Genomic DNA, 17,746 nt, shown 5'->3' with positions numbered 1-17,746 from the left:
TGTGGGATCGGGCGTAGGGGTTGTAGTAGGAAGCAGAGTTGCTTTGTGCAAATGGAAGTGCTTTTTTTTATTAGCGCAAGGCGTCCTTGGATCCAAGCCACGGATTTCTGCCAGAAAACTGCTACTGAATGCAGAAAGGGATCTTGCATCCTTACTGGAAGGAATCGCAAGGCGTTGCTGGAGGTACTACATACTTAACAGATAGCAGACCTTGGACCACCTCATTAAAAGGAGTGAGTTTGAGTGAACCATGCATGGAAAGATTCATAGACACATGACCTGATCTGTATATCTGCATTCCAATCCAAACATGATCCAATTTTTGGAGTGAACCAAATTTTTTTTTACCCCATCCTTAGTTTCACTGCTTACTGCAATTCCTTTTTCAGAAGATGCTCAAAGGAGTGCAGACTTTTGATCAATCTATTTGACTAGTTTTTCTGTAATGGAAATAGGAGCAATATTAGGCCAGGCACAAATATACATACCCCAACGCTCAGTAGTATCCTGCTCTAAATGACTTTTTAATTGTTCCTTTACTATCACAAAAGCATTTCCCATGACTTCTCTTTGCATAACCCAAATAAAGCGTATACTAAGGGCATTTACACCATTAACGTAACATCTAATTTGACCATCGAGAACTACAAGTGGAAGGCAGCATCTGTCTTGACCGAGGGCTCATCCACACTGAATTGGAACAAATGTCAAGCAGGTTTTCTGCATATTGGCTTTTGCTCTGATTCAGCAGTTAAACAACGGGTTTTCCCAGGGGGAGTGGTGGGGCAAATGGAAGACCACTCTGACTCTTGCCTAGAAAAGCTCAGGGCAAGCAGAAATGTGGACAAAGCCAAACACCCACAGTGATTCTGTGGAGGAGTGTGCTCTGTGCAATAGGGTCTAGGGCAGCTTCAGTGGGAGGGGGGACATGCCAGAAAACAGACTGAAGCATCCAGGGAACCTCCACTCACACCAAGTGCCTCCACCAGATTTTGGCCTGTATACTCCATACCATACCATCTCATCTCTGGTTTGTATCAATGAACTTCACTCATGCCATTTTAGATCCTTCTTCACATCTACTCTTGCTTAGAGTACCATGCCACTAATATGAGCCTCTGTTCATGCTGTTAAATGTGTGATTGTTTATCAACAAAAACACCAACATTTTCTTATCCATTCATCCAGCTACATGGGACACAACTCATTCATGCTAAAATCCCAGTGCAGAGAAATCCCGTGGCCATAGCCACTCAGAGAAATTATTACATAAGCAGGGAGGACCATGTGACTTCTTGACACATGTGTGCAACAGGTAAAAAATGTGCTGTTACAGCTTTGCAAATTCCTTTTGGGAAGTTGCAGGGCCCTGCCAGTTCATTCATTACTTCCTCTTTGTGGCAACGGCAGTGGAATAACTATTGGAGTGGGGCTGGGGATCATATGACACAAGAAAAACATGTTTTCGTCACAATCCAACATGAAGTTAAGTGTGCTTAAGCCTATTCATTAATTTCAACTTAAGCATATTTAAACGTTGAGCTGGGTGCTGCAAATTATGCACACATGCAAAGTAAGCATGTCAGGGAGAAGGCTGTAGCCCAGGGTTAGCCAGTGTGCCCTCCAGAGGTTTTGGGCTACAACTCCCATCAAAATGGTCAGGGAAAATGGGAGTCGCTGTTCAGCAGCAACTGGAGGACTCGCCACATTGGCTACGCCAGTTCTAGCCTAACCTTTCACCAGACATGCTAGTTTTGAATGTGGAGAAACTGTTCTTTGTTATTTTATTTACAGGAGGAATATCCATCTATTTATTTATTTTTTGCATCTGGAAGAGACTGTCATAATTTTTCTAACATGATTATTGTGCTTTTTTGTGGGGCATGAATGCCATATATGACTGCTTTCAGACAAAATATATAAATATCCAGTCATGAAATGAAGACTGCACCATCTAAAACATACTCATCTAAGTTGGCCATTGATTGACCCGTGTAATTGCCTGGTTTGTTGCAATGTATGTCCATCATACCATTTGACCTGTCAGCTATCATACGTCTTTCGATCAAGAGCACATGGTAGTTTATGTGCATTCAATCCTTACCTAAAGTGGGTTGTTTTGTTATCATAATTAGGTTCTTCAAGGAAGGCAGCTGACATTCTCCTTCATGAATATTTAGAGTAGAGTCTTACATTTTGTTCCAATTCACTTGCTTCTTTCTTATTTTTGCAAAGATTCACAGCAAAATTAATAAGTTCAAATTCATCATGTAAGGTTGCAGGTGATTATTTCAGGGTTCTGCTTGGTCACTTAATATAACTGCAAAAGAATAAGATTCATGCAAGCTACATAATGAGAGCTTCTCTGTCTCTGCATTTGGACAGAGTATCACATGATGCATGTGGTTTGCAGAAATCAAATTGTTTATATATTCCATGAAGATGATTCTCAACCTTTAAGCCCTTACGCCAGGCATAGGCAAACTCGGCTCTCCAGATGTTTTGGGACTACAATTCCTATCATCCCTAGCTAACAGGACCAGTGGTCAGGGATGATGGGAATTGTAGTCCCAAAACATCTGGAGGGCTGAGTTTGCCTGTGCCTGGCGTAAGGGCTGTACTTCTATTTTTCCACACAATACTTCTCACCTTTGCAGGATCAAACAAAACAAAAAGTTTCATCTGGTCACCTTTGCAACTGTTTGATAGAGGAGCCCTAATGTGAAAGTCTGAATGTCTTTAGCAGCTCCAGACTACAATATCTTAAAAAAAAAACCCACCCTTGGGCAAATATATCCCTTAAACAGCTTCACTTTCTCTTTTCCCATTATTAGGACCGTAAAGTAGTTATCGTCCACATTCAGATACATAGGAACACTTGCATAGGATAATTAAGTGTACAAAAGCAAATTACTTATTATAAAGATCACCCAAAACCTTGTACTGTACAATATTGCTACTGAAACTAATATCACCATTTTGATCTGCTGGTACAGACATAATGCTAAACCATTACTAAACCATAACTGTGCAATGCTTGGCCTTGTGAGCCTCTTCCTTCCTGGCTTTTTCTCCTCTGACACATGCCAGAGGAGGACATGATTTAAGAGGATTTAAGCTAACCAGATTTCCATGTTACAGTCAAAGTTCGGGAACTTTGATTAGTTTAAACTCTGATTGGTAAACAAAGGCAGGATTATAAGCAACAGTTGATATTGGCTACTTTGAACTAACCATACTTCAGACTTGCGTTTGGGAACTCTGGTTAGTTTAAAAGCAAAAGTATCTGATTTCCTCCTCTGGTGGAGCCTGGGGCTTGCAATAGCTCAGGTATGAAACACTAAATTGTGGTTTTAGCATTCTATCCAAACCAGGCAGGCCATGATATGGAATGTCAATAGTATTTATGGGTTTGCTTTTCTGCTTCTTTTGCAGTCTTGAAATATAGGTTGACAAAATGTTTACATTTAGTGTGTTGAAAGTTGTTAGTCACTATCCAAAGCGCTAAGCATTAAGTATTATTATTACTTTCACAGATTTTGTTGTATTCTATGGAATCCAATTTTTCATATAAAAATGGCGTTTGGGGGCCTGCTCTTTGAAAAGGTAACATTTCTTCTGTAGTTAAATGTACCCGTAGCCTTAAGTGCAGTTAGCTTTGCAGACAAATGTATTTTAAATTTGCATTCTCCCGTGTGCCTTTCTTCCTGTAGTTTGCAGTGCAGATTCATAAACTTCACATCAGGCGTCCTGCTGGGTTGGTTGATAGTTTAGGTGCTTCGAGAGACACATGTGCATAAAATATGGAAAGGATTAGGAATATTCGTTGAAGCTCTCAATCAGCAGGGCTGTGGAGGACCTACAAAAAATGTGAATTCCAATTTCTTGTTTGGTAACTCATTCACATTTGAATGCTTACACTGCAATCTTTGTGGGTTGGTTCTTATGTTAACTAAACAGCATAGCTGACCCTCTGCTCCCTACATCACTGTAGTAACATAGGCATTAGGGAAACCACATGGGTGGGACATTTTGCACGGCTCCATTCCACACCATTGCCACTAAGCCAAGGGGAAGAGCAGTGATGTGCAGGAAATATCATTACACCACGCACCCCTTCCATTGCATACCTTACTGGAGGGGAGCAGGACATAGACATGTAAAATAGATAATCATACAGCTTGGGTAACACGGGAATCTGCACACAGCATGCTTTCTTCTCAAGTGTCTTGACTTCTGTCTGTTTGTGAGGACTCTGTTTAATTGCTTTGGGATTCCTTTGATACTGGAAACCACACTTCTGATTTATTTATTTTTTCCCCCTCTGGAAGGCCATTATTTATGCAAGCGTTTACAGGCAATGCAACAATGCAAGAAATGCTCTAGCATCCTCATGAACAAAAGACATACTGCATCAGCACAACATCTCAGTGACAGCTAACGTTTGTATTAATTTGAAGACACCTGCAGGAATTTCCGTCTCTTGCCATGATTCCTCTGCAGCTCACAGAAAATAATAGCTTGACACACAAGTCCGTTGAAACCTGCCCTTTCTGTGTGAAGGGCTGTTGCTCCACGCTTAGCAAAGTTAGATTGTTTCTAGGTGTTACAAAGCTGGTATTTCTTTCTTTATTTCATGACATTTATACACAGCTTGTTGTGGGATGGGGGACATATCTCAACAGGGATTATTTGCAATACTTCTCATTTGTTTTGCTCTTCCTCCCCCCCCCCCGCCCAGCTCTGAAATTGTGCCAGGCAGGTATACAAATAAATAAAAAGTGTTTTGTTTACTTTTGTTTAGGACTGGCACTCACTGATGAGATGATGCTGTGGCATGCTACATAAACCATATGAGTCATTCCACTGCACCAGTACCGAATCCCATTGATAAACTTTATTTCTTGGGATAGGTGATAAGGTTTCTTGGGATAGGTTATGGGAACGGAATATATGGGTGGGGTATTATAATATTTATTTATTTACTTATACCCTGCCCATCTGGCTGGGTCTCCCCAGCCACTCTGGGCAGCTCCCAACCGAATATTAAAAACACAATACAGCATTAAACATTAAAAACTTCCCTAAACAGGGCTGCCTTCAGATGTCTTTTAAAAGTCAGGTAGTTGCCTATTGCCTTGACATCTGGTGGGAGGGCGTTCCACAGGGCGGGCGCCACTACCAAGAAGGCCCTCTGCCTGGTTCCCTGTAACCTCGCTTCTCACAGTAAGGGAACTGCCAGAAGGCCCTCGGCGCTGGACCTTAGTGTCAGGGCTGAACGATGGGGGTGGAGACACTCCCTCAGGTGTTGTTGTTGTTGTTAGATAAAGGCTCTGTGTATATAGAAAAGGAGAATTTCACAAGGGTTAGGGCTCAGTGTCCTAAACTCTACATGGATGGTACATGAAGATTATGTAATTCATTTCAGATCCACACACAGAAAATGGGCAGCAGTACTGAAGTCTCGGGCCAAACCTCCTAAGAACATCCAGAGACCCTGTCTGATTGGTTCCTAGGGTGGGGCATTGTCTGTGGTGTTGTCTGTATGCTGACTTCTCATATATTATTTCAATTTTTTTTTTTTTTTGCAAAAATGTGATGGTACCGAACACCAGAAATACTGAAATGGCTAATCTGAATCTGAACCCAGATCTCCCTGGTCCTAGTCAAACACTCTCTATGCTATTACAAATTTCTCAAGGTCCACAGTGGCTTCAGTAGCCAAACAATGATCTATGAAAATCATGAATTATATTGCAGATCCAAAAAGAACTGAAAATATGTAAGAACTATACTAAAAAGGAAGAGTTTTGATGTTTCCAACTTGTAGGTTACATTGGCATCCAATAAGTTTTGTAATCAAGTTTAGAATTGTTCTGAAAATATGTCATGTAAGAATGGTTTATTCATACCTAGATGCTACAATTAGCTTATGAAATTGGTTTTTCATTCAATAGGAAAGAGGCTGATTTTAGCATTCAGTGTGCTTGTTTTGAATGTCTTCAACATTTTCACTTGCTTTCACAATATTTCAGTTAAATAAAAAAATTCCTTCAGTAGCACCTAAGATTTCAGTTAGCTGCACGATAGGCTCGATGACTTTTGTTGCTAAGAATAAAAACACAGTTTTGAAGTCCTCCACAGTATTGAAATTATTTCTGTGCTGTTAGTTGAATTATACCACCATTTCCAAATCATGCTTTCCGTGTGTTTAAAACTCATCTTAACATCCCTTCCTATTGACACTGCATGAGAAATGTTCTCCAGAGGAAGACAAGAGTAACTGAAAAAAAACAATGAAAGACATATGTTAATTGAAATTTTGTGAGTTTTTTGTGTGTGTGTGTTTAAGTGAGGATATAAAGGAAGTGAGAAGGAAACAGGACAGGTAACGCTCTGGGGAAGGTATAACACGTGGGAAGAGGTAGTATTCTGACCATTCATTTGAAAAAGAAGAGAACATAAGCAGTCAATTGTTGTACTCCAATTCCCATCAGCTCCAGCCAGCACAGACATTGGTCAGGGATGATGGGAGCTGTAGTCCAACAACAACTTAAAGGCTACAAATTCCCCACTCCTTCAGTAGATGAACTATTTACTAGGCTGATAAATTACCTTTGAAATCTCACACAGAACAGTAACAAGAGTCAGCCAAATTTTAATGGATTGGAAATAATCTCTGTATGTATTGCAGCTTTTTCTTTCCTGGGGAAAGGAAGGAGCAAAAATACTTATCCAGATCCTAAAAGAAACCATTGAGTGTTAAGCTATTGATATTTGATGAGGTATCTCAAGGTGATGGGAGAAGGCAGTAGCTGCCCTTCTGAAAACATTTCCTGCTACTCCAAACATGGCACCAGAAGCATAGCATTGCTTCATGAATTTCAGCAATGTAATGAGCAAATAGAGTAGTGTAATGAATTTAAAATTTAAAGCCTGCAGATGAATTTGATTTATTTATTTCTTTTTAATAACCTCAGTCCCCTAACCTAGCAAGCAGGAGCCAATGAAGCTAAGATGGAAAATAGGCAAGTTTCCAGACACCAGGCTGAAGGCCCTAAGATGCTCCAAGCATAGAAAAGGGATCATTTTCCCAATCTCTGCACCTGCAGTTGAACTTTCCCCTCTGCCATGTTGTCCCCAGATCTGCTCCAGAGGGTTAGGGTAACCCCTAGAACAGATATAGTGTGTGTACATGGGGAGCAGAGGGGGAGAAGGTTGTACTGGCAGAAAACCTTGCACTGACAGAATAATTGACTTAGAGGTATATTGGACTCCACCCTTTGTTTCACAATGTGTGCGTACATACATCTAGTTATTTGACAGGTCTCATGAAGCTGGCTTAAGTAATTGGTTTCTGGCATGCATGAAAATGTTGTCCCGTAAATGGCCACTGTATACATGTGATTTGTGCTGAAGCTACGTGCCTTTACATGAAGACACTTGTAAAAGGTTTGCGATGGCGGCAGAGCCACACTTTTCAGACTGTTGCTTTATCCAATATCTTCACATCAATTTTCAGCTGTGCCTCAGAAGTGAATTCTGAACGCAGCCGCGCCTGTGAAACATTTGTCCCCTTTTTCCATCATGGCAAAGAGGTGACTAATGTGGAGAGATCACAGATTCAGAGGACAATTTTGAACCTGAGGCATTTGTGCAGTGCAAAACAGCTGGGTGATGGAGGACAATTATTAATGCCCTTTCTTTGCTGTAAAGGGTTGATTGGCCTAATGACAGGCATGTCAAACCTGCGGCCCTCCAGATGTTTTGGCCTACAACTCCCATGATCCCTAGCTAGCAGGACCAGTGGTTGGGGAAGATGGGAATTGTAGTCCAAAACATCTGGAGGGCCGCAGGTTTGACATGCCTGGCCTAATGAGGACCTCTGCTTCAGGGGCTTAATAAGCCTAGTTTATAATGTGGTATTTATAAAGACTAGACAAATCATAGAGGATATGCCTTCCAATAGCTACTTAGCCATGAGAGCAAAGCGTAAGTCAGAGTTAGACAACCTGAGGTCATCTCAATGTTGGGCTACACAGCTCCTATCATTTCTGACCGTTGACTATTCTGGATGGGACTGTTGGGAAGGCCACAAGTCTTTGCTGTAACTCCAGTAGAACAAGCAGCTCTCTGAATACCAGCTGGTGGGGGGCAAACTTCATTTCCTTCTGAGGGCATCTTGCAGGCATTTACTCCAGCAGAGCACTTCTTATGTTCTTAACCTTTAAGCAGTCATGGCTGGGGATACCCGTAGGAGCAAATCTGGTTTGGATAGAAAGGTGGCACGCTTTTTAGCAGCTCCAAGCAACTTGGAAGCTGTTCAGGGTTAGAGCAGCCCTCAAACTCCTTCTTTCAAGTTTTGCAGTACTGAATATTCTGGAGTGTACTGCATTCCAACCCACACATTTCGTTGGGAGCGGCGGAAGGGGTGGGTTTGCTCCAGAATGTGTATCAGCCTGAAATCCTTCCCCATCCCGATTGGATGCTGCAGAGAATACCTTTGTGTCTCCTCAAGTGGTGAGCAGCAGGTTATAATAGGTCTTTGCCAAACTTGTGATGCTAAGTAAAGGCAGACAGGGCTTCTCTAATAGTATTCACCAGCAGGTCACAGAAACACGAGAAGGATTTCTCTCTCTCTCTCTCTCTCTCTCTCTCTCTCTCTCTCTCTCTCTCTCTCTCTCTCTCTCTGTGTGTGTGTGTGTGTGTGTGTAGGGGGTGTATTGATTCAGTAATGCTTTCTTTCTCCAAGTATAGCCATTTTAAAATGCACAAAACAAAGTATAATGATTTCATTATAATTGGAGTTAACCATTCTTAATTCAAGTACTTGTTACTTGGCTAAATCCAGAGTGTTTCTTTCATGTTCAGTTTTCATTGATGACAATTATGTCGCTAAGACTCAGCAATTATTTATTTTATGCAGCCGTATATTCATAGGTGTTTCAGGGCTCTAAGAAAAGGAAATAAGTTTCAGAGGGTAAAGTGTTTGAATGGGGAAGCCCTAATGTTTTGAATAAACCTAGTACAGTTAAAGAAATTCAATATCATGCGGATATTCACAAATGTTAGTAGGCAACTCTCATCTAGGCTAGTCATTGTGAATAGGCGAGTGGACATTTATTTCTATATGTCTATCAGTATAATATATGAGATGGAGAAGGTTCATACTCCCAGTAGAGAGGGATGAACTTCTGCGTGTGCCCGCACACAGACATATTCACACACATCTACCTGCCTTGATTTAGCATGGCTTGGGACTCTCTTGACCTTTGGAGAAGAGCTCTTCATAAAACTCCACTCCTTGCAACAAAGTCTTCTGAGCACATTTAGATTATCAGTTTTGGGAACTGTAGTTTCTTATTCCCCCTGCTCATTTCCAAGCCTTCATGTTAGTAATGCATTGGGAGTTCAGAAGAGCCCAAAGTTTCAGCCTCACCTACCCATATATACTCTACTCTGACTAAACCCACAACTTGACATCTTTAGGAAGTTATGGAAAGGGCTGTCCCCAACAGCCAGGTTGTAGTGATTCAGATTATTCTTAGGTCAAAGAGGGTGCCCTAGCAACACATGAGCTAGAAACAGACCAGGTTGGCTGGGGTCAGGAAGAAGGGGGCAATTACAGTAAGTACAGCCTTAGATCTCACTTCCCTCCTACAATCCCTTTGTTTGCCTTCCGCCTTGGAGAACAGAGATACACCCACCATGATCACAGCAAGTGAAGTCACTTGACAGCCACGGTGGCCACTCAAGTCTCTTTCTTCCTGCCTGCTGGAAGCTGTAAACAGAGACATCTTAAGCAGCAACCGAACAGATCAGCAGCAAGTGGTGACCAGAAAAGGTCAGAGCAGTGGGATGAGTGGACAGAAAAAAGGATAATATTATTCATTCATTCATTCATTCATTCATATACCATTTAAAGCCAAAAACAGGCTTCTAAGTGGTTTGCTACACCACACACACACACACCAGTTGCACAAACATTAAAATACATTTATCTTTCCTTGAGCACGCCAGCACAGACACAGATGCCATTGCTGCTGCTCGTCAGCTGACAAGTCCTTTCTCATCTCTAATCCCACTATCCCCGTCCCATTTAGGTACCTTTGTGCATTGGGGACTTGGCAGGGGATGCAACTTGGAGGGCCAAGAAGGGGAATTGGCTCTCCTTTTTATCCAGCTGCCCTGCTGCTTAAGAAATGTGGGAGAGAAGCAAAGGGCACCGAGAGGCATAGCTGCCAAGTTATCCCTTTTTTAAAGGGATTTTCCCTTATGCTGAATAGGCTTCCTCGCGAGTAAAGGGAAAACTTGGCAGCTATGCCGAGAGGTTTATTTTTCAGGATGGGTACTGGTTTGTTTGTTTTTTGAATTATTACAGGGAAATCTAGATGTACCTTTTTTCTTTTAAAAACCTATTGGGATGTCAGTTCCTTTATTTCATGTAGCACGCAAGGCTGCAATTTGTTTTGCTCAGGGAAAAAGGGGGTCCAATTACACTTTCAATGAGTCCTCCAGTGTCTGAATGGCACCCTAGATTAGAGATGGTTGCCATTCACACGATAGCCATGAAACTGACGTCATCATCCATTTGATCAGATCCTGTGAGTCCCCTCAAAGGATACTTCAAAGTCAATCCATTGAAGCTATAGTGTTGCAAGACTGTATTCTCTGGCTTCAATTTCTTTCAGAATCCACTACTTATTTGTATTGCACATTTGCAATAGTTTTCAGTAACGATGTTTTCTCAAGCAAATATGTCAAAAGGCTGTGAAGAAGCCAACATAATCACTGAAATGTATGGCTGCTCTTGTGAAGATGGCTCTTACAGCTCAGATGCTAATTTCCTTTTGAAAAGTTTAATAAACTGAAAGTTTGAGAATTTTAGAATATTTAAATCATTCTGATTTGTTTGCAGAATTTCACAGCTGCAAGATCTTGTATAACATTGAGCGAAAGTATTAATCAAACTCTGAACACAATAGAAAACACACTTAATTAGAAGTCATTTTTTGGTGTTTATTGGGCATTAGATTTCCCTGAAAACTAATGAGGAAAGTTATTAAATGTAGAAGAATCGAATGCTTCTGTAGCATGTGTCAACTTTTGCTGGTGAGAAGGCAGGAATTTTATATTTTGCACTTTAACTTTTGAGTCATGTTGATTTCTATGAAAGAGAGTTAAGCACATGTTGAACTCAGTTATACCTAGTTACAGGTAGGTAGCCGTGTTGGTCTGACGTAGTCGAAACAAAATAAAAAAATTCCTTCCAGTAGCACCTTAGAGACCAATTAAGTTTGTCATTGGTATGAGCTTCCGTGTGCATGCACACTTCTTCAGATACAACGAATGTTCATACCAATGACAAACTTAGTTGGTCTCTAAGTCTAAGGTGCTACTGGAAGGAATTTTTTTATTTTGTTTCAATCATACCTGTACAGCTGAATTCTCATAATTTACTCATGAATTCTTTAGTAGGATTTAGTTACTGAGAATGACTTAAATTTGCAGTGCAAACTGTGTCACATTAGCTAGACTGAGCCCTAAAAATTATATCTGTGACACTATCAAGTAGCCTGCTAAACATTTGGATAACCTTATTGGTCAAAATGCTGGCATCCATCTGTTTCAACAGACATTCTCTGGGGGTGAAGTCAAGCCGCTGGAGAATGTCAGCATCTGCTGTGACTGCAGAGACCAGAAATTTGTAACTGCTACCTCCCATGCTGTTTTTGGTGCTGTAGCATCACCAAATTGATCTATCTGGGACACAAGCAGTGTGCAGTGTATATGGAAGTCCTGGGCTGCCCAGAAGACAAGATCCCCCTCGCTGATGTGAGCCAAATGAAAGTAAAGTAATACATTCGGCACCAGCTTGGTGGCAAGAATTGCTGGAATGAGGCATACAAGATATCTTAGGGGCTCCACTCTGTATTTGTGTAGAGTTTACTCCTTAGCCTTTTCTTCTCCTGAAGATGCCCCCCCCCAAGGCAGTGGGTATGGATTTTTCCTCAGAGTTTACTCCCAAAGCCTTTCTCACCAATAAGTATAGCTGCAAGCCAGCAGAGGTTTTCCTTCTCCTAGAAAGGCTACCTTCTTAGGTTGACGAGGCCCATCTGTCCCTCATTTCCCTCTAAAGCACATGCAGAAACTGCCTACTTGTTGGACCCACTGTTAGTCTCGTCTGCTCCATCTGCCAGAGTCTGTCTTTGCATGCAAGTCCCTAACTCCCTGGGGGTTTGAGACCCATCTGCTGCCCTCCCCTGGTTTAGCTAGCCAGGTGTAGGGTTGCCAGACTCAATAGAGGACAGGGCTCCTGTGCCTTTAACTGCCCTGCTCTCTTTTGAGTCTGGAAACCTTGAAGAGAAACCAGCAGACCCTTTGTTTAATTTCCAAGCAAGGGGTCTGCTGGATTCTCTTTAAGGTTTCCAGACTCAAAAGAGAGCAGGGCAATTAAAGGCACAGAAATCATGTCCTCTATTGAGTCTGGCAACCCTAGCCAGGTGGGAACAGAGTGCAGGGTGGGGACTGAAGGTGGACCAACTAACCCAGAAGGAGCATGATGCGTCCCTCACCAGAGGTACTACCCCGCCCCCAATAATTAGTTCAGTACAGGGTGAAATGTAAGGATACAAGCCAGTGGTGAGAAAGCTCCAGCCCACAGGCCTAATTAGACCTGCCAGGCCTCCCCATTTGGCTCACAACAGCATTTTGGCCAAGCCATGCTCATCTGTCCTGTAGTTGATGTCGTATGTCATATAGACTCTTTGCAAACTGTTTGCTAAGTGACTGTAATTTAAGTAATTAAGTAATAATTGCAGCGCCATTTTTCTTTGTAGTACACTTTTATGACTTTTGCTGCATTTCTCCTATCTGACTGATACGTGTTCTTTGTGTTCTGTCAACAGACCAACCATACTCATGGTCTCCTCAGCACTTCGATGAGGAATCATATTCTCCTGTTTCAAGGAACATGAAAGGATTATCTGGCAGTCACAACCAGCCACAGCTATGTTCTGCTCATACTTGTGGTTTAGCATCCCCTGAAGATTGTGAACACCCCCACGACCATCTTCACCATGGCCAGGAGTCAAGGCAATCATATCTTCTCAGCCCCACGGAGAGCTGCCCGATGGACCACCATCGCTGCTCGCCGCGAAGCTCCATCCATTCAGAATGCATGATGATGCCCATGGTTATGGGCGATCATATGTCCAGTAGCACTTTCCCCAGAATGCACTACACCTCACATTACGATACTAGGGACGATTGCACCATGTCTCATGCTAACCCTAAGATCAACCGGATCCCTGCAAATCTGCTGGATCAGTTTGAGAAGCAGCTTCCCCTCCACAGGGATGGCTTTCATACTCTGCAGTACCAGAGGACCTCAACGGCCGCCGAACAACGCAGCGAAAGCCCAGGGAGAATACGTCACCTTGTTCATTCGGTCCAAAAACTTTTCACGAAATCTCATTCTTTGGAAGGATCTTCCAAGAGCAATGTCAACGGGACAAAGGGAGACGGCCGAGGAGATGACCACCACCACGGACATCATTCTAAGCATAGCAAAAGAAGTAAAAGCAAAGACCGGAAACCTGAGAGCAAGCATAAAAGTGGGATGAGCAGTTGGTGGAGCTCCGACGACAATTTGGATAGTGATAGCACTTACCGAACACCTAGTGTTGTAAACAGGCATCACCCGGACCATATTTCTCATTGCTACCCTGAAGCTCTTCAGGGACATTTTGGGGACCTCTCATTAAAGACTTCTAAAAGTAACAACGATGTGAAGTGCTCGGCCTGTGAAGGGCTTGCAATGGCCCCTGATGGCAAATACATGAAAAGGAGTTCTTGGTCTACGCTTACAGTAAGCCAGGCTAAGGAAGCTTATCGCAAGTCATCTCTTAACCTAGATAAGCCTCTAGTTCATCAGGAAATCAAACCTTCCTTGAGGCCATGCCATTACCTTCAGGTAGGAGCTAAATGTCACACACACACACACACACACACGTATGGGAACTCACTGTTATAAGACCACTGGAGGATTGTTGTTTTTTACGTGCATGCCTTACATGAGTTATTTGCTGTCAAGTTCTCTAGTTTTGCACCTTGGAATAAAACATAAGGACATTCCAAATGTTCAGAATAATCAAAAAGGAAAGAGTAATCAAACTGGTCATGTAATAGATCATCATTTAAACATAATCCTATTATCATATCGCTGCTTTAGTAATTTCACAAAAAAAGCTTCTTTTCTATTTCTATTCTATTTCCTATTCTATTTCTTTTTAAGTTCATGGTATCTTCAGCAGATATTTTGTTTTATTTATTTATTTTTACAACCCACAAGCATAGACTAGTGATGACGAGCAGCACAAATCCACTTCCTGCCCTTTCACGAGCTGCTAACCATCAAGCTCCTAATTGGCTTCCTTGAGTGGAGTCTGTGGGCTCTTGGACTGCTGCTGTCTTTGAATAGTGTGCGTGTTGCAGGCATCTGAATTCTGCCTTGCTCATTGCTCAACAAGGGATAAGTACAAACAATACCTACTGCGTTCAGCTCACCGCGTGCAGAATCCCAATACCATCTCTTAAAGGCAGCTGAAAGTGGGTAGGTGGCTTGGGGAGCTTAGAACAGAGAAAGGGTGCTTAAATTTTTCCCTGCATGCCTCTCCTTTGCTACAAACGGCCCCTGCAGGATTTTCTGAATGCCCCTGTCCTCTTGCCTTAATTCTTCAACTAATTTCGCCTTTCCTGAAGCTGCTTTTAAAGCTGCCATTCAGGTTTTGTTACACACACTTGAGTGCAATGCGTAGTCAAGCCCTTAGTTACATCTATTTTGTTCTGATATCAGACATTTATTAGGAAAAGGAAACGATAGGAGCAATTCTATGCATACTTAATTGCAAGTCCCATGGACATGTCTGCCCCCACTTCCCAATATAGTCCTGAGGGATAAACTAACATGACTCAGGTGATTCATAATCAGGAGGATCTCCTATCTGAAGAAGTGTGCATGCACACGAAAGCTTATACCGAGAACAAATTTAGTTGGTCTCTAAAGTGCTACTGGACAATTTTTTAATTTATTTCGACTGTGTCAGACCAGCACAGCTACCTATCTGAATCTAGATCAGGGGTTGGCAACCTAAGCCCCATGGGCCACAAGCGGCCCATGAAGCGCCCCATGGACCCCCACCGCCTGCAGCCAATGGGAAGCTGTGCACGCCTTCTCCGCGCCGGAAGGAGCTCTGGAAATAGCGTTTTGCGTGCACACACACACACACACACACTGGCTCACCGCGGCGTCTGTGGGACCGTGAACCGGCCCAAGCCACAAACCCCTGATCTAGATGGATTTCCTGTTGTTGTTTTTCGGTAATTAGCAACTCCATGTACTTATTTGAAGACAGTGGCATAGTGTGGGTTGCCTGTACCCGGGGCCATGTGGAGCAGGGCGGGAGTGAGGGAGTGAGGGAAACAGACAGAGTATGCATGTGCATTCAACTGCCCAATAGCATCCACATCACCCAGGAAATGGCAGCTGCAGAGATAAGAAAAGAAGAGCTGTTCCGTTATCGGGAGAGGTCACTCCCTGGTTTGCATGGAGAAGCCGTTTTCAACAGAGCCCAGAGATGGAAACACACAGCTATATTGAGGCAGCACTGGGTGCTGAATTTTGTGCCCCTAAAAATTTTGTGCCTGGGGCAACTGCCCCTGTGCCCTCCCCCCCCCACAGCAAAAGAAAGGAAAGAAGATAGCACCAAGCCCATATCCTGGCCATGGTCTTCCATAGTATATTGAGTGCAGCCCTGCATAATAAACATGCATATGATTTGGCTGCTAGATCTTATGTTAGAGAGGCCTCGTTGCTCAGTTGCTCTCATCCATCATTGTGTTCACACTACTTAGATTAACCTATCACTGCTTGAGTCATTTGGTCTGCAATCATATTTGCCAATAATGTTTGTCTAATTTATTCAGAAAATGTATAAGGCTTGAATAAATAATTGGATGCAGAGAACTTCTAAGGCTGCTGGATGAACAATGGGAGTGCAGGGTTCCAAAATAATAGGAACAGCAACATTTGCCAGGCTGCTACCAAGAAATACCTGGAAATGTATCCTGGCTAGCTAAGAATAATTCACAGAATTTTGATCGTATATTTTAAATAATAATATTAATAGTTTTATTATTTATACCCTGCCCATCTGGCTGGGTTTCCCCACCTACTCTGGGTAGCTTGCAGTACATAAAAAATTGTAAAACATTAGACATAAAAAAATTCCCGAAACAGGGCTGCCTTCGGGTGTCTTCTAAAAGTCAGATAGTTGTTTATTTCCTTGACATCTGATGGGAGGGTGTTCCGCAGGGCGGGCGCCGCTACCGAGAATGCCCTTTGCCTGGTTCCTGGTTTAAAGTTAATTTCGAAAACAACAGTGCACCATCCCTCTTAATAGTAAATTTGAACCCAAAAGAAACCTACTCTTCATTTTGTGATATTTAAATGCTCATTACTGGGAAAAACAATGTACTCAAAGGCACCGTGCGCAATAGAAGATTACAAAGTATCTGCTGGAATACTAAATCATACATACAGTATATATTCAGCATTATTCTGATGTCGTAATTCAGAATGAAAAAAAATTATTTACTTAGCAAATTTTTAAAAATGGAAGGTGGTGGAGTAAATGTGAGGCTGGATCTAGCAGAATTATAGGTGTCTACAGAAATAGTTTGGGGAGTAGGGGCAAGCTCTTTGATGTGCAGCTGCAGATCACTGCCTTGAGTATTTGCGGTCTTTCTACAGCTAAACTCTATGTAGCATTGCATGTTGCTGAAGAGCAACAACAAGGAACAATGTTGGGTTGTACCTGCTGGTGATTTATTGTATTGCATGAGATTATACATTTCAGAACTAATTTCCAACAAATTGCTCCATTTGTCCATTTAACAGTAACAGTATGAGGCACTTGAAAGATGTACGGCTTCAATTTGTCCACTGAACAACATTACTGTGGGAATCTAAACCAAATTCAAAATCCTTAAGGCTGAATTTCACACCCTTTACAGTGGAACCTCGGTTTGCGACCACCTCCCTTTACGTCAAACTCGGAGAGCAACCGCTGCGGACCTGGAAGTAAATACATCCGGGTTCCGCGCGCGCGGATGCGCAGAAGCGATCTGCGCCGCGCGTGCGGATGCGCAGAAGCGATCTGCGCAGCGCGTGCATGTGCAGAAGCGCTCTGTCAGTGCATTGCGCACACGCAGAAGTGTGCCTTCAGCGAGTGATGAACTCGGGGAGCGACCAACTCCCTGGAATGGATCATCGTCGTAAACCGAGGTACCACTGTACACCAAATCTGCCTTGATTGTGGTGAATGCCTGACGTAAGGTCTGAAAATAATGCTTGTCTGTCCATACCGTAAAGGAAATTAGAATGCAAAATGGATTGGAATCTTTGAGGGTCTGGGGCGAAATGCTCCATAACTTTATTTTGTAAATTCCCCCTTGGGAAATGTATTCAACTTTTCCTCTATGGACACTCAACAACACTCAACCAAAAGCCAGACAATCAGTCTTCACTCATTGTTGAACATACACATGTCTTCCACCCTGCCCAAAGTGCTAAAGGATCATGTTCCTGTGCATGGTGTAACTGAGAAGGAACGTGCCGTAAGGATAGCCATAACAGGAAACAGTTTGGCATGGTTCAGTAATTCAGTAAGGCTCATGTTGCCTA

The 17,746-nt window shown here is 42.6% G+C and overlaps 1 protein-coding gene across 1 annotated transcript in view; it reads left to right on the top strand.

Moving 5' to 3' along the window:
* DLGAP2 (DLG associated protein 2) overlaps positions 1-17,746 on the top strand; it is a 365,730-nt gene that overhangs the window by 263,173 nt on the left and 84,811 nt on the right. The window contains exon 5 of the mRNA XM_060272460.2: positions 12,909-13,975. Within this exon, the coding sequence (XP_060128443.1) occupies positions 12,909-13,975 (1,067 nt within the window). The remainder of the gene's footprint in view (positions 1-12,908; positions 13,976-17,746) is intronic.

This window comes from Zootoca vivipara, chromosome 3 (assembly GCF_965207765.1).
Source record: "Zootoca vivipara chromosome 3, rZooViv2.hap1.1, whole genome shotgun sequence".
Taxonomy (NCBI): Eukaryota; Metazoa; Chordata; class Lepidosauria; order Squamata; family Lacertidae; genus Zootoca; species Zootoca vivipara.
This window is presented reverse-complemented; position numbering and strand designations above follow the sequence as displayed.